Source organism: Equus caballus, chromosome 2 (genome assembly GCF_041296265.1).
Source record: "Equus caballus isolate H_3958 breed thoroughbred chromosome 2, TB-T2T, whole genome shotgun sequence".
NCBI lineage: Eukaryota > Metazoa > Chordata > Mammalia > Perissodactyla > Equidae > Equus > Equus caballus.
Window position 1 is genome coordinate 2,980,169 of NC_091685.1, and position 24,346 is coordinate 3,004,514.

A 24,346-nucleotide genomic window follows, 5' to 3' on the forward strand; every position below is an offset into this window, starting at 1 on the left:
AGGGAACAGACGCAGCCATTCCAGAGTGCCGATTCGGGATCAGCCACCACGTGTAATTCTTTATGTACCTCTGTCAGTTCGTACTCAGAGCCATCTGGGGGGCTGAGTTTGTTAGCCTCATTTTCCAGATCAGGAAACTGAGGGTCAAAGACCCAAGTCACTTGGTCAAAGGAACAGCTACTAAGTGAGTGAGCACCGACTGGTCAAAAATCAAATACTCAGGGTATTTGCTTTCTCCATATTTCTAACAGAGCACTAGTTGTGTGGTTTGTAATTTTTCTGTTCAAAAGTGAGCTCCTCCAGAGCCAGGATCCCCTCTAATCCATCTCCTTGTCTGTTCCAGCTGCCCACTGAGCAGGTCTGGAGGCCTAGGACCACAGGGCCCAGGTCTGCTCGGGCCCTGGGCACTCCTAACCAAGTAGGAAGTGTGGTAGGGACATCTACACCAGCAGGGGAGGGCTGGTGTTAATCTTGCTACTCTGTTGTCATGTCCACACTTCTCTGGGATGAAGTGACTGTCACGTGTGCCATTGTGCCTCACCTGTGGCCCAGCCCTCGCCGTGCATGCCTTGCTCCTCTGACTAACCATCTGCCTCTATTCTTGATTTTCACTTTCCTTTCTGTAAGGCCTTACACCCTAATCTGTGTCTGATGCCCTGATACCTCTTCCAGGCATGGTAAGTTCTTTCCCTGGGTGTTGAAATTCACCCCAGATGCTGCCAACCATCATTCTCTAACTAGCTGGCACCTTCCTTCCCCTGAAATCACAATGATGCCACCCCTGTGAGCTCCAGCTTGGCTACCACCTGTAGCATCATGGTTAACAGATCAATCAAACAGATCTGAGTTTGAACCCAGTTGTTCCTCTCATGGGTTGTGATGCCTAGGGAAGAAACTCTTAATCTCTTTGCACCTCAATTTCTTCATCTATAAAATGGAGGTAACGATACCTTCCTCCTAAGATTATTGAGAAGATTGAGTGGTATATATATTTGGTATTTGTAAAGTAATGACCATTGTGCCTGATACAAAATAAGCACTTCATAAATAAAGGATGCCTCTTGTTATTCCCAGCAGCACAGATCTCGACATGCAGGCATAGCAATCTGGTCTTCAATTCAATCCTCAGGAAGTTGGCTAAACCCACATCAGGATTAGTTTCCTTATCTGCTGACCCAACCCTTCCTATTTCCTCTACTTTTCCTACCAGCCCACTGCCCAAGTTTTACTATTGCTCACCAATTGTTTATAACAAAGTTGTATTAGTCAGAATAAAAGAGGTTATGCTGCAGTAACAAATAATCCCCAGATTTTAATACCTCGACACAGCAAAGACTTATTTATATCACAATCTGGTAATTATTGGACAGACCTCCTTCCTAATTCTCTCAGAAGTAGGGACTCGGGGATCCAGCCTCATTCCATTTTGTGACTCTGCTATCTTAAGCACATGGCTTCTAAGATTGCTGCACAAGGAGCAGAGAGAAAGTGGGAAATGGAGCAGGCCCAGAAGTAACATGCATTAGTTCTTCCCACATCCCATTGACCAGAACATAGCCACACACCCAAATCTAATTGCAAGGGAGGTTGGGAAATACACTCTTCTCACATTCCCAAGAAAAGGAAAATGAACTGGGATTTGAGGAACACAAAGCATTTTCTCTGCCCATCTTACCTCCCTTAATAAAACAACCTCCAAAGCCCCCAACATGTGAGAAGAGGTAGCTATATGTCAGAAACCTGAGTCTTCCATCCTCTTTCCTCCAGGCTCGTCAGCCCTGTGGAGTCTCTCGGTAACCAGTCCTGCAGCGTGCTGACCTCGGAGGACACTGCTCTCCCTCTCCCCTTATTTAACGTTCCACCCCAAATGTGGACAAAGATGCTTCCCTTTTCACTATGCTAGAGCTGAGGTTAAATATCTCACTCTACTAGATTTTACCAAAGATTGGGGGATGACCCATGAGGAACAAGCAGAGAGTAAACTACAGCTGCTCATTTGCTTTTTTTTAAAATGGAGTTTATGCATCTTCAGCTTCAGTCTTGCATAGGACCACCCGCCTGCCACACTCCTGTCCTGCAGCCACAGATCAGAAGCCATCTGACCCCTCCTACCCAGGAATGCCCACGCACATCTTAAGTCCACAAAACAGAGGCATGGCATTTCAGGGGAAGCAGTCAGAGAGAGAAGGGGATGTGTACACGGGTGGAGGAGAGAAGCTTTGCCTCCCTAACTTCCTGCGAGGAAAGCAATTCTAACTCTTATACTTAGATGGAGCTTTCAAATACATACGAAATTAGCTACCCAATTATGAGTCCTAAGTCACATACCAACTGACCTGTGGATGTTGTGGAGAGACCTACACTCCTACATCCTGGCACTCAGAGCCTCTAAGCATGGCAGTCAGGTGGTATCACCATGCCTTGAAGTCCAGACCCAAGAAAACAAGACCCAAAGACAGATAAGAGGGTTTCCTGCCTGAATTTTCCATCCACTTTTCTGGATGATGGGACATTGGAGTGGTTGATATTTGGAACAATTCCCTACTTCCATGCAAGCCCCATTTCCTTCCCACAGACAGGGGAGTGGTCTTCCTTCAATCTCTACAAGATAAGCATATCAGAAAGCATCTTAATAATTCATCTGAGTGATGCATTCATAATGTAACCAGCATTAAGCAGAGGAAGACAGTCTCCTTACAAGAAGCTAGAGGACTGCTGCATTCCCCAGCTACGAGACAGCCCCTGGCACAACGGAGGTGCTCAGATTCTTCGTAAAAGGCCGTTCAAAGGAAAGCAACTTGCCTTGGTTGTGTTTGCTGAGCATCCTTCAAGAAAGCGCTACTAAATTATGATCTACTATTAAGATGGTTATCTAGATAAGCACAAAACTGAGATGTGAGCTTCCTTCAAGTAAAAGAGAAACCAGCTGAATGACAGTTTTCACAAACTGGTAAAAAGGAAGCAGACCCTTTCTTGAAACCACACACCTCCTGGGATAATTTTAGGCATTTTATCCTTAAATAATTTATCTTTAAATAATTGTATACCTTGTAATAATCACCCCACCCCATATTCCGGTACTGTTTAACCATCTTTCCTACCTTCCCACCCGTCCTGTCCTCTGTATGGTGATTATCTTCACTTTTAACTATCCTCTTTTGCTGGCTTTGTATGGTCCACTCCCCAAGTCCTTCTGGGGCATATGGAGCGGAGGAAGGAGCAACAGATTAGAGCAGCGCAGAGTCCAGATAGAGAACCAGACTTGCACTCTGAATGGCCAGGGCATTTGCCTTGACCTTCCTGAGCCTCATTTTTCTTTACTTGTCAAGTAGGGATAACAGCTCTTATCTCATCACATTGTCAAGAGGAATAGAAGAAAATATAGGCAAACCATGTAGCTTGTGACACAATAGACTCTCAATAAATTTAAGTTCCTTTTCTCTTTCCTTCTCTCCCTTTTGAAAGCAGTCAGGATATAAATTATACATAAATAAATTACACATTACACTAGAAATCCTCAGAAATGATTAATATAACCAATAATAATGTTAATATTAATAATAGGTTACTCTAGCAGCACCGTCCTAATTCTGCCAATCAATCTACTTGCTCTGGCTTTGTCATCTGATAACATGGTGCTCAAAGTTTACCCTGGAAAGAGGTGAATGCACAGGATTTCCCATTTTCGGATATTTTTTAAATTCTTTTTTACATCAAAGTGTTCTGCTACAAACCATTACTTCGGGTGCAAAGGGTAAACAATGTTTGCCAAGAAATGAAAGACTGAGACATGAATGGAAACACTGAAAAGCTACCAGCAGTATCTGAGACTGAAAGTGAGGTTGAGAAGCATCAAGAACATGCTGGAAATACTTATTTCCACTGCTCAGCATGCCCAAGAATGGATGAGACCTCACAGGAGAGCATGGACATCATCCCCATTACCAGCAGAGGCAAACTGAAGCCAGGGTCTTGAAAGACAGAAACATCTAGAAGATTCTTAGCCTAACTTCAGCCCAGGCATCTGTCATACTTTCTCACAGACTTCTTTCAAAATTGAGTGTGGAAAAAATTGCTTCAAAGAACGCTTGAAGTTCGCAGATTCTGTGAGTTCATTTGTCCGTATTTCTTTAAGATTTAAATGGAGGCAACCAGAGTGGTTGTGAGTGGGTTCTGGAGCCAGACTGCCTGCACTGGAATGTCTGCTCTTCCACTTGCTAACTGAATCCCCCGAGTCAGTGACTTAACTCATATCCGCCTCAGTTTCCTCAACTGGAAAATGAGGATCATAATAAGGACTAAATAAGGTGATGTTTGTAAGTTCTGGGACACTGTCCCTAGAAGGCAGTGGATGCTCAGTCATTTCCTGGCCCAGTGCTTAAGTGGAGATCCCAGGCAGCGTCTTCCTGGCCTACAGCCAGCAGCAGGCCATCAGAGCACCTTGTGGCTATAGTAAGATCTCATACTTCTTTATTCAACTGAATTATTTATTTCTAAGGTGTAATAAGATCTGGCTAAACTTAGGTCAAACCCCAAATTTCACATCCAAAGCCCTCCCCACCATGTCTGCCCGTTGTTCCTGCCTCTTCTGCCTCCACACTCCCACGGAAGCATGTATGGGCTCTCCTAATGTCAAGCTGGACGCTGGGACCTGCTCCTCGTGGGATGGGGGCTCATGAGCAAAATGGGATCATTACAGGGAAATAAAGCAACGCCACTCCATTTGAACGTCCAAGTGTAGCATACGCATCCTGACACTGACACAGCCACCATTAACTGAGGAGAAGAGAGGAAAGGAAGAGGAACTGACATTGTTGGTGCCTATTTAGTGATAAGCACTGTAGAGATTTTCACATGGCTCATTAATCCATAGCCGGCACCGCCAGTCCTCTTACCTAGTTTTACAGATGAGGAACATACATCACAGAGGGGATCGCTGACATTCTCACAGCCAACAGCTCATGGGGAAACTGAGGTTGGTATCTTGAGGATCTTAAGGTATAAAGGGGGATCCTATGGAGTTCCAAGAGTCACAGTTCTTAAGCCTACTTGCAAACACTCATAACAGCCACCAATAATCAGTGCCTACTCCATCCTATGGCCTCCCACTGTAGCTTGCTCTGACCCAAACCGAAAAGCACAGAGCGCCCAGGGCGGCCAGGTCCTGCAGGTGAGCACCCCTCTGACTTGCTCCACCCCCTCCGCCTTGTAGGCTGGTCTGAGGCCACCAGAGGGAGCCCTTGTGTTAAGAGCAAAGGGCATCTGACTGCCCAGTTATCAGCTGGGGTTCGGAGGAGGCGGCCAGCGTCCTGAGAGCTTCCGTAGATGATTGCTCCATCATATTATTTACAAGTGGACCCCAGACATGGTTGCCTTTGACCTGAGTGAGGGTTGGGTGTGAGGGAAAGTCACAGAGAACCTTTGGCCTGTCCACCGTTAAGTGTGGAGGAGTGGCCTCCAGTCTGATTGTGCGCAGAGCCCACAGGGCAGCAAAGATCAAACTGTGAGCCAAGATTACTGTAGCGGGGCGTGGTGGCCATTGACTTCTTAAAGTAAATGGCACATCATGGCTCAGAAGAGAACAGAAAATATCACTGCGATAACACACACTGTAAGGGTGACTGTTCTGAGACATTTTTATTTCAGTATATGTATATGTGTGCGTATCTGCGTGCTGAGTCATAATGTAGATCTATCTTACAGCGTCATCGATTATTAAAACATGCAGACCTAAAGAGCTTATTTAAAGTCCAGATTCCCAGACCCTAGAGCTGAAGCATTCACTCGTGCCTCCCTCGGGGTCTTGAAGCTTGCATTTTCATAGACTCCCTGCCGCTCTGATGTCAGCCAGGTTTGGGAGCTGCCTGTTACTGGAAGTGAGCGCGCACGCAGGCTGTCCTCACTTTCCCCCTCCTCTCCCCTGGACACGGCAGGAGAGTCTTGTCCTTTCACCAGCGCGGCCCTAGCCAAGCAAGAGAAGTCACACAGACCGCGCCTGGAGGAGAGCGCGGCGGCCTGGCCTGCAGCGGCCGGACCCCCAGGACAGCCGCGAGCTCTCAAGAACCGGAACTGGGGATTGGGTTTCCAGCACCAGCTCTCTCCGAAAAGCAAACAGAAGCGAAAACAGCAACAAAAGAACAAAACAGAAAAACAAAATCACTTTAGAGTCAGCCAGACCTGGTTCAAACCCTGATGCTCCTGCTGGCTACCTCCGGGCCCCGGTGGGCCGGTCAGAGGATGCTCTGAGCCTGCTTCCTCCTGCTAAACGGGAATATCAGCGCTTCCAGGGCCCTGGGGGCCTCACACATAATAACGTATCCAAACGCTAAATACCGCTTGGCCCCAAACAAGTGCTCCATTCTAGCAGCCCCCTTTCCGGCCTCCGCGAAGTCCCCCTGCCAGGGTAGGCAGCTCTGTCCCCGGGGCCTTGGTGTCCCTGTCGGTGAGCCAGCGTGTTGGGACGTTGAGCGGCCGTGGGCAGGGGCCGCTTGGGTCCGGGCTGTCCCTACTGGAGATAACGTTGTCAGCCTGAGCGTCCTGTACTCGCAAGGCGGAGCCACCCCAGTCCTCGCAACTCCCGGCGCCTGGGCACAAAGTGCACCCCCGGAGAGTGACCGCGGGGCCAGCCGGGGAGAGAACCGGGCAGAGCGCTGGCTGGCGGGGAAGGCCCCTCTCCCCGCCGGCCCGGCCCGCGACGCTGGTGGGACCCAGGCGGCCGCAGATGGGGAGCCGCCTCGAGGGCTGCGGGGTTGCGGGGTGCGGGTAGGGCTGGCAGGGGGGCGTGGAGGGGGCGTGGCGGGGGCGGGGGGCGGGCTCAGGCGTGGCCCCTGCGGGGCGGGCGGAGAGGGCGGGCTCCTGGCCAGACCCCGGCTCCGGGCAACTGGCCTTGACTCCCAGGTTCTGCCTCCGGGAAAGCCATGGACGGGGTAAGGCGCGTCAGTCTCTTGTCGTCCGCTGTGTCCCTTCTTGCCGGGTCTGTTCCCCCCGCGGGCTGCCGCGTCTGCCTCCCCGAGAGCAGTCAGCACGTCCGCTGTCAGGCCCCCAGCCCACACGGGCCTTCCTCCCGGGCGGGGGGACGGCAGGGGGTGTGTGCCGCGTCCTGTGCCACCTCGGAGGCTGAGGGCACAGGGGCTCTCGGGAGCGGGGGCGTCGGGGATCCGCTCGCAGCCCGGGGCTGGGCTCTGCCCTGACCCGCAGCCTGGTCCCCAGCGCCCGCTGGCTCCCTGCCTGCGGCCCTCGAGGGCTCTGCGGGTCCGGCCGGGGGCCGCCTTCTCTCCCGTCCGGGGGCAGCGCCGCGCCGGGCTCTTTGGGGGCTGGTGGCTTTACTGTGGGCTCTGCTCCTTATTAGCTGTGTGGCCTGGGGCAAGTGAGTTCATCCTGCTGAGCCCCCTGGGTTCCCCTCTGGTAACATAACATACTAGAATGACTAGTTTGTGGGATGACTGGAGGTGCTTGCAAACAGAGAGACGTCTGGGCGAGTGCCCAGCACAAGGCGGTGGAATTCCCTTGTCCTTGGATGGCGGTGTGCTGTTGGCATAGTTGGAGAATTTCTCCACCTGACTGACCACAGCTTCCTTTTTCCTTCTCCGGTTCGCCACTCCCTCTGTTCTCAAATCAGGGTTTTTTTCACAGAGGGGGCATGGGGTTGCTTCCATGTGGTCTTTATTATGAATTTGGAGTCAAGTCATTTTCTCCTGTGAATCATGTGGCTTCCCTCCCAGGGGTTTGGTTTTAAATCTGGGCAGAGGAACCATTTCAGCTGCTGCCCGTCAGGAAAAGCTCCCCTTTGTCCCCAGGCACGGGACACCTGTCTCCCCGTGGCAGATCACTCCAGCCGGACTAGCTGAGTTTTGGAAGAGAGTGAGCAAGGGCACACTGGTGTCGCCTCCAGCTCCTCTCCTCTGAGTTCTCTCCCCCCATCTTGCAGTTCAGCGGCTTCTGAGGAGTTCCTCCTTGATGGAGAAATGCCAGGCTGAACAGAATTAGTGCTGTTGTAAGAAAAAGAAGCTGACTTACACTTTGCCCTCTGTGATGTGGTGGACATCCACGGCCTCCTTCATTTCAGTTTATCTGCAGCACAACTCAGTGAAGGCGAGGCCGTTTGCCGCTTTTTGTAGGGGAGGAAACCGATGGTCAGAATGTTGTCACTTGCTCAGTATCACAGGGCTGGCCAGTCCCAGAGCTGGAGCATGAACTTAGGTTTGTCAATAACAAATACTGAGTGCCATCTATAAGCCAGGCTGCTAGCAAGGATGACAGTGGGAAAACAGGTAGAATGTTAGACAATTTCGAGAAAAGTAAGAAAGGGCGTGTCAGCTAATGACATTTTTATGGGATAAGCTAATGTGGTTATGCAACTTTTTCTGCTTAGGGAAAGGGAAAAAAGATCAAAAGAGAAATATGGGTTATTTCTCATCTTAGAGGGAGGGTTCTGCTTCTTCTTTTCTTTTTTCTTTAGTGAGGAAGATTGGCCCTGAGCTAACATCTGTGCCAATCTTCCTCTACTTTGTACGTGGGACGCTGCCACAGCATGGCTTGATGAGCAGTGTATATGTCCTCACCTGGGATCTGAACCTGTGAACCCTGGGCCACTGAAGCAGAGCACATGGACTTAACCTCTATGCCACCAGGCCCGCTCCTTACAAGGAGGATTTTGTTTTATTTTTAAAAAGTCAACAAAATATTCATTCCATACGTATATCCTGAGCCCTGCACTGTGTCGTAGGGTCTGTCTCAGGTGCTGCAGGTACAGAAGTGAACCAGTCAAAAATGCCTGCCTTTAGAAAACTTCTGTTGTCATGGAGAAGACAAATTAATGCACATACACTAAGTCAAAGGGCAGCAAGTGCAATGTAGAAACACAAAGCAGGGAAGGGTTTAAGGACGGCGAGGCAGCAGGACAGGCCGCTGTTTTAAATGGGATGGTTTCAAGATAGGCATCAATATAAGGTGACATTTGAGGGGAAACCTGAAGGAGATGAGGGAATTAACCACGTGGTATCTTAGGGAAGAACATTCTACAGAGAGAGAACAGCCAGTGCAAAGGCCCTGAGACAGAAGATGCCTGGTGTGTTCAAGGAGCAGTAAAATGGCCAGAATGGCTGGTGCAGAGGAAACAAAGGAGAGAGTGGTCAGAGGTAGTGGTCAGATCACGTAGGACCCTAGAGGTCATTGTAGGAACTTCAGATGTTCCTGTGATTGAGATGAAAATCCACCTGAGTGTTGTGAGTGGCATAACGGAATGATCCAACTTACGTGTTAAAAGGGTCATCTGGCTACTGTGTTGAAAACAGATGAGAGGGCGAGCAAGAGCAGAAACTAGTGCAGCAGCAGGAGACTATTGCTATAATCCAGGCAAGAGGGCCCAGTGCTCAGACCCGGGTCTCAGCAGTAAAGGTGGCTAGAAGTGGTCAGCTTCTGGATATATATTAAAGGTACAGTCACCAGGGCTTACTGATGGATTGGATGAAAAATGTGAAAGGAAATCATCAAAGGGAGGGATCATCAAAGACACCAAGGAATGAACCCTGAGCGCCTGTGAGAATGGAGTCAGCTCCCAGTGAGGTGACCTCAGGCGGGCGCCTTGTGGGGCATCGGGAGTGGGTTTTGGATGGAGTAAGCTGTAAGTTGGGGGCCGAGTAGGTTTAAGGGAGAAGCCTGTTAGGAGGTATGCTTGAGACACTGTGTCTTCATGGTCTAGCCTCACGTTGGGTGCATAGAGGGTTTAGTATGTATTGCTGTGGTGGCTTACTGTCTGACAGTTTTACTGTTAACTGTGTGGTTTTAAAACTTGGCTCCACATTTTCTGACATTCCTCCCATCAAGAGGTGGAGTTTTTGTTCTCTTCTCTTGAATCTGGATAGAACGTGACTGCTTTGGCCAAGAGAGTGTGACACGTATGACATTGGGTGACTTCAGAGGCTTCCACCTCGTCTGTGAGAACACTGAGGTGTACATCCCTGAGCCCCATGTAAGAGGCTGGAGACGCCTCATGGAGCTGCTCCGGTTGACATTTCCAGCTAGGCCTCACCTTCTCACATTCCCACGAGGCTGGAAGCAGGACCCTCCAGACCAGCCCATCCACCAGTGAGATACCATGAGTGAATTTCATCAACACCCTGGAGAACAGAAGAATCACCCAGCTGAGCTTTGCCCAAATTCCTATCCCACAAAATGGTGAGATATGGAAAGATGGTTACTGTTTTAGGCCACTCTGTTTTGGAGTGGTTTGTTTTGCATCAATAGATGTCTGAACAATTAGATATCCTTTATTCTTTTTAGTTACAAAGAATTGTCACTCTCCCCCATGCACATAAGGCTCAAGGCACTTCTATAAAAAGATGCTTTATTTGTAGTTTAGACACTCAAACAGAGAGGTTGGTGAGTTTTTCTCTTTGTAAATCTGAGAGATCCCCTATTGCGTTCCCTCAGCCAGGTAAGTTTTCACTTAGTCACACAGTCTTGGCAAGAGTATTATAGCATTTTTGAGCTGCGAATGCTTTTCAGTTGGGATGTTTACAAAATGGTACTTGAATTTTGATGAACGAGCTTTAGAGTTGTAGTTGAAAGACCTGTGTTTATGTTTACTTCCGCCTTTTATTAGTCAAGTGATTTGAGCAAATCATTGAATAATAAAATGCAGGAGTTGGGAGATTTCTCAAAGACCAGTCAGTCTAACAAGTCCCATTTTAGCGAAGGGGAAACTGGAGGCCCACGGGATTGGGGGAGGGTGGTTTGACAACAGACTTTGTAACTGCTTATTCACTGTGCCTCACATGTGGCAGATGCTCCGTAAATGTTCTTACTGATTTTGAGAGTAAACTGAGGCAGCAGATCACCAAGCCCTACCCTTTTGTTATGCAATAGATATTTCCCCAACATCTTCTAGGAGCCAGGCCCCATCCTAGCATTTCTGAGGGGGCCTATCATAGATGCTGAGTTTTGCAGGGGAGGGTGTCACGAAAGCAGACGATTGTAGTATTAAATGAAAAGTGGAATGATGAAGAGAGGTGCACGTTTCTGTGGGAGCGCTGAGAGTAGGTGCCTAACCCGGGGCGGGGTTCCTCCTGGCCTCATTGGAGGGACTGGCGTCTGAGCTGAAGGTGAGTGGAGGAGCAGGTGGCATTTCATCAGGGAAGGAGGGGAGCAGAGGGACAGTGTGGACAAAGGAGCAAAGGGCAGCAGTGTGGATGAGAGTTCAGAAGACACTCTTGTAGTTAGTTGTTGATACAGCAGAAAATTAAAAGAGGGAAAGAGAATGAGAGAGTGCGTGTGGCCAGAAGCAAATCCCAAGAAGTAAATAGGGGCCAGATGTCGAAAGACCCAGAATGCCGTACGTACTTTATCCTATAGGCCGACCTAGCCTCTGAGAGACTTCACCTCCAAAATAGGGAGCGTGAATTAAATGTCCCCAAGGTCTTGTCATGCTCTGACATTCTGGGACTGCAGCACTTTCCCAAGGTCATACATGGCTTGTTTTAGACAGAGCTGAGTCTAGAACCCAGATTCTGAGTGCCTGTGAAACCACTTGGCAAGCCCTCAAGAGCAATTTCAGAGGGGTTTTTCCTGACTGATCTGATTGTTAATGAGTAAGTCACAAGACAGGGTAATGTAAAAAGAAAGTGGACCAGCCACCCGATAAGGATCACACTGTAAAGATAGTCTGTTGTTAACAAGCTTGTTCTTGGGAGAGTGGAGTGCACTGGGGATTAAGATCAGATTGTCGGGTCAAAGCTTCTTGTAGCCTCCGGAAATTTTCTGAGAAGGGGAAAAGGGAGGATCATCCAATTATTCACAATTCTAAAGGACTGGCCATATCACTTCCACCTTTGCAGAGAAACTGTGCTGAGAGTCCTCTTGACCTGTGTTGTTTAGTCCTTGACGGTGAGACATTAAGTGACCTGCACAGCTGCAGGGCAGATGTCTGTGCCAGCCGGTCCTCCCTGGCAGCTCGGACCCCAGCACTCACTCAGTGGTACCTTCCCACTGAGTCCGGTCGTCCGTTCTCCAAACCATGCACCACACTTCTCCACCGGAGAGATGGTTCTCAAGGGCAGATCTGATCATGTCACTCCGTGCTGAACCCCCTGGGGTTGCTCCCCATTGTCGGTGGGCTAGAGCCCAAGCCCTTCAGCCTGCTGACAAGGCCCAGGCGCTCCGTCTGCCGCCTCCTGCCCCGCTCCCTCGTGCTCCAGCCTGTTTCTGCATGCACATTCTTCTCTCCAGAGTGCTACTGCACTTCATCAGACTCAGCTCAGATATCACCTCCCTGAGAAGCCTTTCCTAGCCTCTTGGTCACACTTGGTCTTTTCTCTCCTTGCAAGACCTCACCCCTATGAACAGAGCCAGGTCTGGCCTGTGAGATCCCAGAGCACAAGAACTAGGCTTTGCTCCCAGACGGAGCACAGCATGGCGCTTAAAGGCACGGACTCTGAGGCGGCCTGACTGGTTTCAGTTTCTGGCTCTACCACTTACTAGCTGTTTGGCTTGAAGCAACCTACTTAATCCCTCTGTGCCCAGTTGCCTCATTTGTAAAGGGGGATAATAATATCTACCTCTTAGCAGTCAACGGAGTTTCAGATAAAGAGCTTCGAACAGCTCCATGGGCTCAAAGGGCAAGTAATTGTACAAACTAAAATGACAATATGTTACCGTATAATAAATGGACTATTCTGGGTTGAACTGTGTCCCCACTGCCCTCCTAATCCCCAGGACCTCAGAAGGTGACCTGTTTGGAGATAGATAGGGTCTTTACAGAGGTAATCAACTTAAAGTGAAATCACGAGGGCAGGCCGAGCCCAATATGACAGGTGTCCTTGTAAAAGGAGGAACACGGACGTGGAGCCACACAGCGGGAGACGATGTGAAGGGGCAGGGAGAACACCCTGTGAACGAGAAGACAGCCGTGCACAAGCCAAGAGAAAAGGCCCGGGACAGACCCTTCCCCCCCAGCCCCAGGAGGCACCAACCCTGCCGGCTGCTTGGTCTCGCACTTCAGCCTCCAGACCCGCGAGGCGATACATCTGTTTCAGCTGCACAGTCTGGGCACCTTGTTCCGGCAGGGCTGGAAACTCATCCATGGCCCTTATCAGCAAACGAGTGAAGAGGATTAATGTGAACACTGGCTGCAGTGCCTTTCCCCCGTCAGCCAGCCGGGGAGTTGTTTCTGCCGTGAGGTTATTGTGACCTCTCCCGAAAGGGCGGCTGCGCTTAGCTCTTCACAGAAGAAATCTGAGAAGTGTTTCTTCCCACGCTGCCGGGAAACGGGAAGGGGCTGCAGGCGATCTTAGGATCGTGGTCCACACTCCTCCCTCATTGCTGACTCCTCAGATTTGGTTTTTCTCACCTATATAAATCTGAATTAGCAAACTCCTGCGTGACCTTTAAAGATTAATCAAAAGAACTGAACATTTTGTCAGGACATATGAAATACAGAGAAGTTATAAAAAGTACACTTCAGGGGCCAGCCCAGTGGTGCAGGGGTTAAGTTTGCGTGCTCTGCTTCAGCGGCCAGGGGTTCGCCAGTTTGGATCCTGGGTGTGGACCTACACACCGCTTGCCAAGCCATGCTGTGGCAGGCGTCCCACATATAAAGGAGAGGAAGATGGGCATGAAGGTTAGCTCAGGGCCAATCTTCCTCAGCAAAAAGAGGAGGATTAGTGGCGGATGTTAGCTCAGGGCTGATCTTCCTCAAAAAGAAAAAAAAAATACGTTTCAGAGATAATTAAGCAATTTTGGATCATAATACTGGAAAAAACTACAATTTTACTTAAGTGTGTCTAATATTAAATACTTATTTGAAATTCTGTCTACGAGGATTACACAGGCTAATGTATTGGGAAGTACTATTGTAAATAATAAAATCCTACACTAATATTCCCGGTTGTCATCAGAACCCCCCCAATCCAAAATTTGAGCACAGAAGACGTAGAATCCAAAACGCTCTCTGAGTCCTGCTGCCCGCCTGTCGTGCACCAGCCACTAGCGCATCTCAAAGGTCAGTGTGTGATTTAGGTAAGAAACAGAAAACCATACCTGAAAAAGGTTTCTTAACATTTTGAAGTCAATATAGAAAAAGAAAGCAGCATTATTCTTTAACCTTTTAAAGGAACAACAGGAAAGTGCCACCTTCCACACCCTTAAAAATCATCCCAAAGGCTCCTGTGCTCGGCTTCCACGCAGAGCTGGTTCCGAGGACGCGCAGAGGCTTTTTCCCCACATCGTGGGGTGCAGGGAAGAGCGCTGGGCTGGGAGTCTGGGCCTCCGTCTCCTCACTTACTGGCAAGGATTGAGTGAACCAGACGACATGTCTATAGGAGCACGTAGCAGACGTCCATGCAGTCTTCGTCCAGCATGCTAGTAGCTTCTGAGCTGGGGGTGGACAGCTTAGGAAGAATCTGGTGTGTATTTTTCTGCCTCATTCTGATCTACATGTCGTGGGCAAGGGACCCTACTGCCTGGCTCTGTAATTCTCGGAAGCAAATGAATTGCCAATAGATGTGCTAACCAGCTGTGCTCTTAACGCCCCTCAGTGCCCACCACTGTGCCTTGCTGAGTGACAATTTGTTGAACTAATGTCCCAGGAAGGAAGAGAGACGATCTTGGTGGAAGACACACTCTCTGTCAGTCCCTGTGCCTACATGAATTATTTCATTCAAACCTCACGAATCATCTGAGGGAGACCTTCCCTCCATTTCACGGATGAGGAAATGCAAGTTCTTTGGGGTTACCTGATTGTGTCATCATTATTATTAGCAGCAGGAGCAACTAACACTTACTGAGCGTTTATGTATGTCAGGCATGATTCTAAGTACTTTGTACGTGTAACCTCAGAGCACCTCTAGAGTAAACACTGTCATCAGGCAGCCCATTGAGAGATCCAGAGAGGTTGATTAACTTGCTTAAAGTCACACAGCCAGTAGGTGGTGGCACTGGGATTTCAACCCAGAAGCTGAAAGCTTACAGGACACACGCTATAAGAGTTCCTTTCTCCCAGAAACTCTAGAATAGTGGTACCAGCCTATCAAAAGCACAGAGCTAGCTGAAAAAGGAGAGACATCCCAACACACCAATGCCGTGAAACCCAAGGACACAACTTGCCTCTGGGTCTCTGCTTGAAAATCAAAAGCAGTTTTGCCCATATGCGGCCCTCAGGGGAAATGGCATGGTTCAAACATCCCTCCTGTTCCTCAAGTCTCTCTTCCAGAAAATACATCTCTTCATAGCATGCATTCACAAGGAAAATCAGTAATAAATCTCCCAGCAGAAAAACAGAGCCTGGCGACACCCTCCATCTAAAAAGTTGTTTCAAAGTATAGCTGCAACTGTTCGAGTACTTTCCAATTAACTCCTTAAAATATCAGCGGGTGACGGCATTCATCCTTCCCTCATGGGGTATAAATGTCCCTATCTTCCCCAACACTGAAGAGAGATTCATGTTGACTTTTAGCTTCACAAGACTGACTTAGAAGACAATACTTAGCTTCTAGACTCGCTGTTGGGAACGTTTGCCATAAAACCCTGTGTTCTGCTCCTCCTCAGGAGTGCAGTGTGGAGCTGGGGGCTCTGAGGGATGAGAAGGAATCCCAACTGTCGCCTTTCTGTGCCCCCAGCACGGGTGAGGGAGGGCCATATACACCCAAAGGAAGCGTGTAGTGCAGGTTAGGAGCTTGGGCGAGGGTTCCAGAGGGTCAGGTTTAAGCCCCGCCCCTCGGGACATGAGCTCGCTGGACTTCAGTTTTCCTATCTGAAAGGTTGGAACAATAACATCTGGGCAGATCTTGTTAAAATGGTTGAAAGATTTGCATAAAGTGTCTTTCTCGGCTTCAGTTCTCCCCCCCAGACAGGGAGGAAAAGTACTGCTTTCAGAACCAGTCTTGGCCCTGGCAGTGAGTCCGTGTGGCTTTGCGCAGCTCTTCAGAATCTTAGTCTGTGAAATGATAGGTTGAATCAGAGAGTCTTCAATCACCACTGTGAGTGCTGACATTCACGGATTTGACACCTGACCTCACAGGAGGATTTCTGGGTTATGGGGAGGTGGAGAAGATTAGTGGTGGTTATTTCATTTATTGGCAAACCTATTGTTTTACTCCAGGTAGAATTGGAAACAGCTCACAGCTTAATGTCTCCATGCTTCTTGCTGCTTCTCTGGCTGATGAACAAACATGTAGTATGATAGTCAATACTGAGCGTCTAATAGCTTCAAGGCAAACACTGGGTTCAAATTCTGGTTCCATGACTTTCAACCATGTGTTGAGATGGTGACATCACTAGATGACGGTCCTTGAGTGAGTGTGAGGAGCAGAGGCCCCTCTGACTCATGTCAGACTTGTAGCATGTGTGTATGTGAGAAAGAGAGGCCTTTAGGTTAAGCCATTGAGATTTAGGAGTTGCATGGTTATAACAAAACCTAGCCTATCCTGACCGGTATATACCCCAAAGCGTTCTTTGCAGAGCATTTGTATTAGTTTCCTATTGCTGCTGTAACAAATTGCTACAAACTTGGTGGCCTGAAGTACCACAAACTCATTCTCTTACGTTCTGGAGGTCAGGAGTTGAAAATGGGTCTGCAGGGCTGCGTTCCTTCTGGAGGCTCCAAGGAAGAGTCCGTTTCCTTGGCTTTTCCAGCTTAGAAGCCGCCTACATTCAATGGTCCATGGCCCCTTCCTCCAACTTCAAAACCAGCAGCAGAGCATCTTCTCTCCTCTCTGGCCTCTGCTTCCATCCTTATATCTTCTAAGACTCTGGCTTTCCTTCCTTCCTCTTACAGCAACCCTTAGAATTACATTCCACCCTCCTGGATGATCCAGGGTAATCTCCCCATCTCAAGATCTTTAACTCAATCACATTTGCAAATCTCCTTTTATGGTGTAAGGTAACATACTCACAGGCCTGAGGATTCGGGCATGGACATTTTTGGGAGGAAGTGTCATTCAGCCTATCACAGTCCTAATTTATCCTGACTGTTACTCACCCCAAAGGTTTTTTTTCCAGAGCATGTGTCACAGTTGTAAAAAGGAAAGTTACTTGTGTAAATATCTATTTAATTTCTCTCCGTCTAGGTTGTAAATTCCATTAGGAAGAGGCAGCGCCCATTTCTCATTCACTGTTGCGTCTCCCGGCGGCATAAATGGTTAAATAACAGCAATGATGACAGCAACAACGAGATGGCATTTCTTTGGGCTAGGCACTGTGCTTAGCCCTTCCTATGAATGATATAGTTTAATCTGCACAGCAGTCTGGCAAGGATAAGTAACGTTACTGTTCCTGTTTTCAAGTAGAGAGACTGAACCTCAGTGAGTTTAAGTAACTAGCCCCCAAGACCACACAGCTACTAAGCGATGGATCCAGGAGTTGACCCTGTCTGACCCCAGAGATCTTTCATTTAACAGGCAAGGTGCTGAGGGCCCACAAAGTAAAATACGATTTAGACCTTCCTTAAATTTCTCAGAGTTTAATAGGAAAGATGTCCAAAAGTAACATATTTAGAATACAGCGTGACAATTATAAAGTAATGTGAACAATGACATTATGTTCAAGTAACTGAGGGAGCAGAGGAAGGAGGTTTTAACCCAACCTGGGTGAGGCAGAGAAGGCTTTCCCAAGGGAGGCAGTTTCTGATTTGGGTTTTAAAACATGAAAAGCGTTCACCAGGAATGGGAGGTAGGAGAGGAAAGGTATCCCAGACATAGGGAACAGCATATGAGAGGCAACTAAGGCAGAAGGGGCACAGTCTGTTTGGGGAGGCAGGGACAGTGGCAGAAGAGAAACATGGAGACTAGCGTGCCTCTGCTAAGGACTGGACAAGTACTAAGGTGAAGAACTTGTGCGGGCCGACGGGAAGGATGCAGCAGACACCGAATTAACTAAGTCCTCCTCTCACGCTGCTTATGAGCCAGTGGCTATGTGGTTAGACAGTTACTTCATTTCAAAGTTTGAGATAGAGCTTCATAGAATCATTGGAATGAGTCCTGCTTTAAGCCATTCCCCTCTTTTTTCCCCCAGCCCTCCCTGAGATTTATTCATCAATTTAGCATGTAAGTTTTGAGTACACGCCATGTGATATGTGTTGTGTTAGACACTGAAATCCTGAGCTAATTGCCCTTTGTCTTTGGTAAGCCAATTCCAAAGATTACTTGCTCTTTCTACCTGGAAAATCCTTTTGTGTCAGATCTATAGCATTTATACATATGTTCATATAGTGTCTTGAATCTGTATTGCATTCTGTTTATTTTTTATTCTGTTCAAAGCATCCTAATATTTCACTTTATTTGATATTTATAGGAATCTTGTGAGGTAGACAGGACAAATAGGATTATTTGCATTTTAAGTATTACAAAAAAAGAATGGGATTTTCTGTCTTTAAATGGTCAAGAGATTTTTAGCACTTCCTCAGGCCATGATAAGTTCTGTGGGTAATAACTAATTTCTCCGTGGTTTTATAAGATTATCTTCATCGGGTCAACATGACTTTATTAGCTGTTTACTCTGTGAGCAGTACCAAGTTAGACCCAGGGATTTCTAATCCTCACCACAAATTTTCTAAACCAGAAGGTATCCCATCCTCCAGATGAGCAAGTTGAAGCTCTGAGAAGCTAAGTGACTTCTCAAAGACCACAGAGTGACGTAGCAGATATTCACATCCTGGGCTGATTCCAATTTTATTTCTGTTTTTAATTTGGCCTCAATGAGTCAAAAGCTTGCACATTCTTCTTGAGGACCCAAGGTTATATACCTTAAAAGTCAGAAAGCTAGATCACCTCTCTCCTGGTTCTCATATTTCTTCTCTCAAAGCTAAGCAATTTGCAGTGTTGTTTATTTCGTTTGCCAGCATCATCTGTTATTAAAGCCTTATTATTTCCTCTTGTCAGTTAACACAAAGAAAAATCTCAGTTAATATTCCATGAAGCCATGCATTCTAGTCAGTGGGGCCTGCCTCATCCTGCCCTTCAGTTATTCTGGCTGTTTACCTCAGTATCTCAGAGATACCTTAGTATCTCTGAGCTAAGTAACAAAGTCTGACCCAGCACCCATAAGATCAGTTCAAGGCCAGCTGCATCTAGTTGCCTTTGTCTTTGCTTTTTCCTTGCTAGGATCCCCGTTAGTATTTTCCAGATTTAGCTGACAGTAAGCTAAGAGAAACCTCCAGGAGGGAGTGCAGATCGGCGTGCGATCCTAAGGGAAGCAGAACTGAATGTTTGAAGGCTGGGCCCTGTGTTGCTGTCCATTGTTCTGAACTAGCATTGTTGGCTGGGCTGGGGTATAAGGTGGGAAATGGAGCAGAGATTGGGGGGAAGAGGGTGATTTCACAAAATGAGTAGAACTAAGGGGTGGACTGGAATGAAAGTTCCAAGAAAACCCATGGATACTTCATGTCAGTGAATGCAGACAAGGGAGGTCCAAATGGAAGCATTTCTGTTATTGGAAACTAAAATGACACCATCAGCACGGATACAGTTTTCCCATCTGAAACCATCAGGCCGATTAATTCTGACATATTTCCTAAGCGTGTACTTTTGCCAGAAATAATCATTTCATCACTGTCAAAATCACCATGATAATCATGGTGATCGTCATGGTCCCTCTCCTCGTGGTCAGCCTCTTTATCCATATCACAACCATCCTCATCGAAATGGCATTACTGTGGGCCTCCTTTGCAGCAGGCACCGGGCCAGCGTTGATGTCCCGGGAAGTCCTATGATGTGAATAGTTGTATCCCCATGTTACTCATCAGGAAGTAGGGAACAGAGAACTGAAATGGCTTTATCAAGGTGATAGAGCCAGAATTGATAGAGATAGGATTCTAGCCTAAGACTTCTCAACCCCAATGCCCACATTCTTAACCCTGTTGCTGCACTTAGAGTCTCTCTCCTCCTAGGGAGGAAAGGAAGATGTAAAAGACCAGAGCAGTGTCACGAAGGCTGCAGCTGAGGGAAGGACGGGGTTTCTGGGAGTGCATGGGAACCACCACCCCTCACTGCACACCTGGTGGGAGGCTCCCTCAGGGAGCTCCAACTGAGCTGAATCAAGCAAGACAAACACATTTCAGATGATAAAAAGGGCGCAGAGCATTCCAGGCAGAGGATGAAATGTGTGCAAAAGCGTGGAGGCATTCATTTTTTCAGCAAATATTTACTGTCTTCTTTGCTTCGGGCTCTATGTTGGAAAACTCAAGGGTGAATAAGAGAGAAAAGAGTGCATCCAGTGCAGGGATAAACTAGAGGAGATGAGACTGGAAGCTTCCAGAACACTAGGTATTTAGAGGGGGAGATGAGAGGAAAATAAACTGTTGGTTGTATACCCGTATTATGTTAACAATGCATTTTCACATGCGTAGAACACTACCTAGTATGTAATAGGCACTCAACTAGTTGTTGAAGGAATGATCTCTGTTGACCTTTAAGACAACCTGTTTGCCGATAAGTTCCATGAGCACTGAGAACATTTGTTCATCACTATCATTCCTTCCATCCACAGCGGGGCCACAGGGTTGTACAACTCCAGGGGATACTGTTCACCTGTGGTCCACCTGGTAGTCTATGTAACTGTGTGATCACACATGACTGGTGCCCCCGCAGATGTGCAGCTTGATAGCTGGGCTCACATCTGATATAGAGGGCTAACATTTGTTGACTGAAAAAGCTAGTGAATGAAGAAGGCAGGAAGGGAGGCTTGACAGAGATTACTGTTATTCAGCCTCATATTCATGCAGGAAGCTTTAGTTAACTCTCTGCTGTAAAGCGGTGCACCTGTCCCACAGGTGAGGAAGAGATAGAAAGTGCCTGCCTCGAGTCACGCATCTAGTGAGTGAGCCAAAAGTGGACCCAGGCCTCTCCTGGTCAGTGCTCTTCTACCACAGCACACGGTTTCTCTGTAAACCCATCAGTTCCTGGTTTCCTCCAAGGGGCCAAGGGTGCTTCTTTCCTAGGAAACAGCTGGCCTGCAGAATGTGCTGTTGGCCCCACACATCTGGCCCCCTCCCAAGGTGAAGGAAATCGGGAGGTGGGGCCGGGAGCCTTTGTTGGGGACTGCTGTGTAACCAGCTGCTGCTGTAAACCTCTCTCACGAGAGGCTCTGGCTGCACAAGTTCTTTGAGGAAAGAAGATCCTGAGGTTTGGTGAGTGGATTAGCAGAATACATATTGAGAAAGACAAAGACCGTCAAGCATCAATTTTGTCTGAAGCAATGTTGTCCCAGATGAAGGGCCTCGCAAACGCTGTTCAGCTGTATTTCTTGGCTGTTCACAGGCAAAAATGGAGGTGATGATAGTTGGCAGAAAGAGCTCGGGGATTGAGGTCAGAGGGTCTAGTCAGCCATTTATTAGCTCTTCAATCTTAGGCGAGTGACCTGGCCCCTCCAGCTTTAGTTTCTTCATCTGTAAAATGGAGTGATCACTTCTCCACTGCAGCGGGGCTGGAAGGCAAACGAGAAATCTAAGAAAAGGATCTCCCCAGTGTGGCAGAGTGAAGAGCTTGAGTGTGGAGATCAGACTGGATTTTTTCTTTTTTTTAAAGACTAGCCCTGAGCTAACATCTGTTGCCAATCTTTTTTTTTCTTCTTTTTCCCAAAGCCCCCCAGTACATAGTTGAATATTCTAGCTGTGGGTCCTTCTGGTTGTGCTGTGTGGGACGCTGCCTCAGCGTGGCCTGATGAGCAGTGCTAGGTCTGCGCCCAGGATCCGAATTGGTGAAACCCTGGGCCGCCAAAGCAGAGCACGTGGACTTAACCACTCGGCCACGGGGCCGGCCCCCTGACTTGATTTTTAAATCCAAACTTACCTCTGACAGTGCTGCAATCTTTGACAACACCAATATTAATAGTAACAATAATGATAACAGGTAGCTAGAACATATAGACGAGGTGCTGTGCTGAACACTTGACCTAGATTGTCTAAATTAATGGAATAACAATAGAGTAAATACTAACATTGTTGCCATTTTATTGAGGAGAACCAAGGTGATGGAGGTAAAGTTCAAAGTCACCGAGCTGGCAGAGGAAAGGCCAGGATCCAAACACAAATCGTCTGACTTCCCAGGGCACGTGGTTTATAATCTCTGAGCTCAACTGCTCTGCCTCCCCAAGTCTCAGTTTTTTAATCTGTGAAGTGGGGACAGCATCACCGACCCTACCAGCTGGATTGTTCAGAGAATCCAAGGTTCTACCTGGAAAGCACCGATCGCAGTGGTACAAGCTCAGCAATGGTGTGGGGTGAGCCCGTGGTGGCTGTGGTGGGGGACATGATGACGATGGCCGTGATGATGACTATCTCTCCAGATCTTAGAGACAGCTCCCATTGCTATTGGAAAAAGAAGGTACTAAAGAGATAGGAAAACAGACAGGAGCTGCTTTCTCTTCTTTAAAAAAACAAACGAAAAAAATCTAACGCCTGTAAAATCTGTCTTGATTGAATTTAGAATGGTGTCTTTGATTTCTTTTACTGTTTCTTCATGGAGCTGGGACTCTAATATGAAAAACAAATCTAAGAAATTAAGATGGCCACACTGGCTAAGGAGTTGACATCAGATGCTGTAGGGTGAAAGCAATAAAGTAGCTCAAAGAAGTTATTCAACCCTTCTCTTTTCAGTCTTCAGTAAATTGCCCTTTAAATGAAACTGGCCTAAACCCAAAGGACGCTGCGCGGCTGTTCCGTCTGGGGCGCGAGAGGGCAGCACGCGGAGCGGGAAGCCCTTCAAGTGAGGATGCTCCGTGGGCGATTTTTCCAACTTGCCAGCATCCAGTTTCTTGAGAACCTTCCCTGTTCTTGACCCAAGTTTCAGTGCCAAACGAGCATGGGGAACGCGTTCAGGAAGGCCGGTCATGGGGTAGTTTGAGGACTGGCCTGTTTGCAGAGATCATAAATTCTGGCTTCAGACCCTTATCTCCAGATGGCTAAGTCACACTTGAGCCCCTTTTCTGGGAGCTGCATCTTGCACTTGACATGTGAGAATGTATGGCCCAATTTTTCCTCTGAGACCCTCACTCCTACCACAAAATGCAGTTACCCAGCAACGTCAATCCTGAACCCGTTGTGGGGTTTTTGGATTTTGGTTTTCTGATTTCCTAAAAGGCATCATAAACCTCATTTGTGTGAAATGAATAGCTATCCTCCTGTTTTTCACTGTGCTTGAGTGAGGGGATTTGGAGGTTGCAAAATATCAATTTCTAATTCACCATCTCCCTGTATAATCTGTGAAGGGTTTTGTTGTTGCTGTTTGGTTTGGGTTTTTTTGTTTGTTTGTTTGTTTGTTTGTTTTGCTGAGGAAGATTCACCCTGAGCTAACATCTGTGCCAATCTTCCTCTATTGTTTTAGTATGTGGGCCCCCAGCACAGCATGGCTGCTAGCAGAGCGGTGTAGGTCCATACCCGGAAACCAGACCCAGGCCGCTGAAGCAGAGTGCACTGAACTTAACCACTAGGCCTCTGGGACTGGCCCATGAAGGCAGTTTGAACCATAAAAATGAAAACATGTGTTGATAAGTTTGTTTTCAATGGCTCACAGGGCCTTTCAGGGTGCTGCCTCAGCCCCACTTCTCATCCTCCCCATCTCACATTCCAGTCCCCTCACCACTTTGGAAACCCACACATGCCAGGCCCTCTCAGGCCTCAGGTCTTACAGATGTCAACTCTACCTGTAAGGCCCCCACCCTTCTGACAGTCACACTCCTATGTCTTCTTCATGTCTTTCTCCAGGAAGGTCTTGGCTCACCTCACACCCTGTCAGGCTTGCCCTCTGCCTGCCCTGGTGATGCCTCATCACAGCAGGTGCCATGGGTGCTGTCAATGTCTGTTTACTTGTCCCTCTTTTCCATAGACTGTGTACCCCATGAGGACATGGCCTGTGTCTGGCTTATTCATTTATGTTACCCCATAGTAGGCATGCAACAAATAATTGTTGGATGAATTTTGGAAAAGACAACTGGAAACCTGTCCTTAGAGAAAAGGCATACTGGAGCATAGAGTCCATTTGAAAACGTCTCAGACATTGGTGTCAGGGCTGGGTTCTGACCTCAGCTCAGATGCTCATTAGCTACGTGACCTGAGCAAGCTTCAGAAAACTCCCATCCTTGGTTTCATCCTCATCTTCAGGGACACAGCTCAGAAGCCCATTGTAAGGATTATAGTAATTGAGACGAGGTACACTTGTTGGGCTTCACAGTATCTGGAAACATAATAACATAATATGATGTAACATAATAAGAATTCAATGTACCTTGCATATTCTTTTATGTAGAATTACTCCCCATTTTCCTCAGTTTCCTCCACGCATAAATACATCCAAATGCTTTCTAATTAGCTCTGTTCAATTCAAAAGAACACATATTGTCCATCTCTGCTCTATGTGCCTAG

The 24,346-nt window shown here is 47.7% G+C and overlaps 1 protein-coding gene across 2 annotated transcripts in view; it reads left to right on the plus strand.

Moving 5' to 3' along the window:
• Positions 1–6,829: 6,829 nt before the first annotated feature.
• The window catches only part of FYB2 (FYN binding protein 2), a 116,476-nt gene continuing 98,959 nt past the window's right edge, over positions 6,830–24,346 (plus strand). For both annotated transcript variants that reach the window (XR_011436334.1, XM_070259876.1), the window contains exon 1: positions 6,830–6,926. Coding sequence is in view for 1 of the 2 variants with exons in the window: in XM_070259876.1 (XP_070115977.1) it covers positions 6,918–6,926 (9 nt within the window). In the remaining variant the exon portion in view is untranslated. The remainder of the gene's footprint in view (positions 6,927–24,346) is intronic.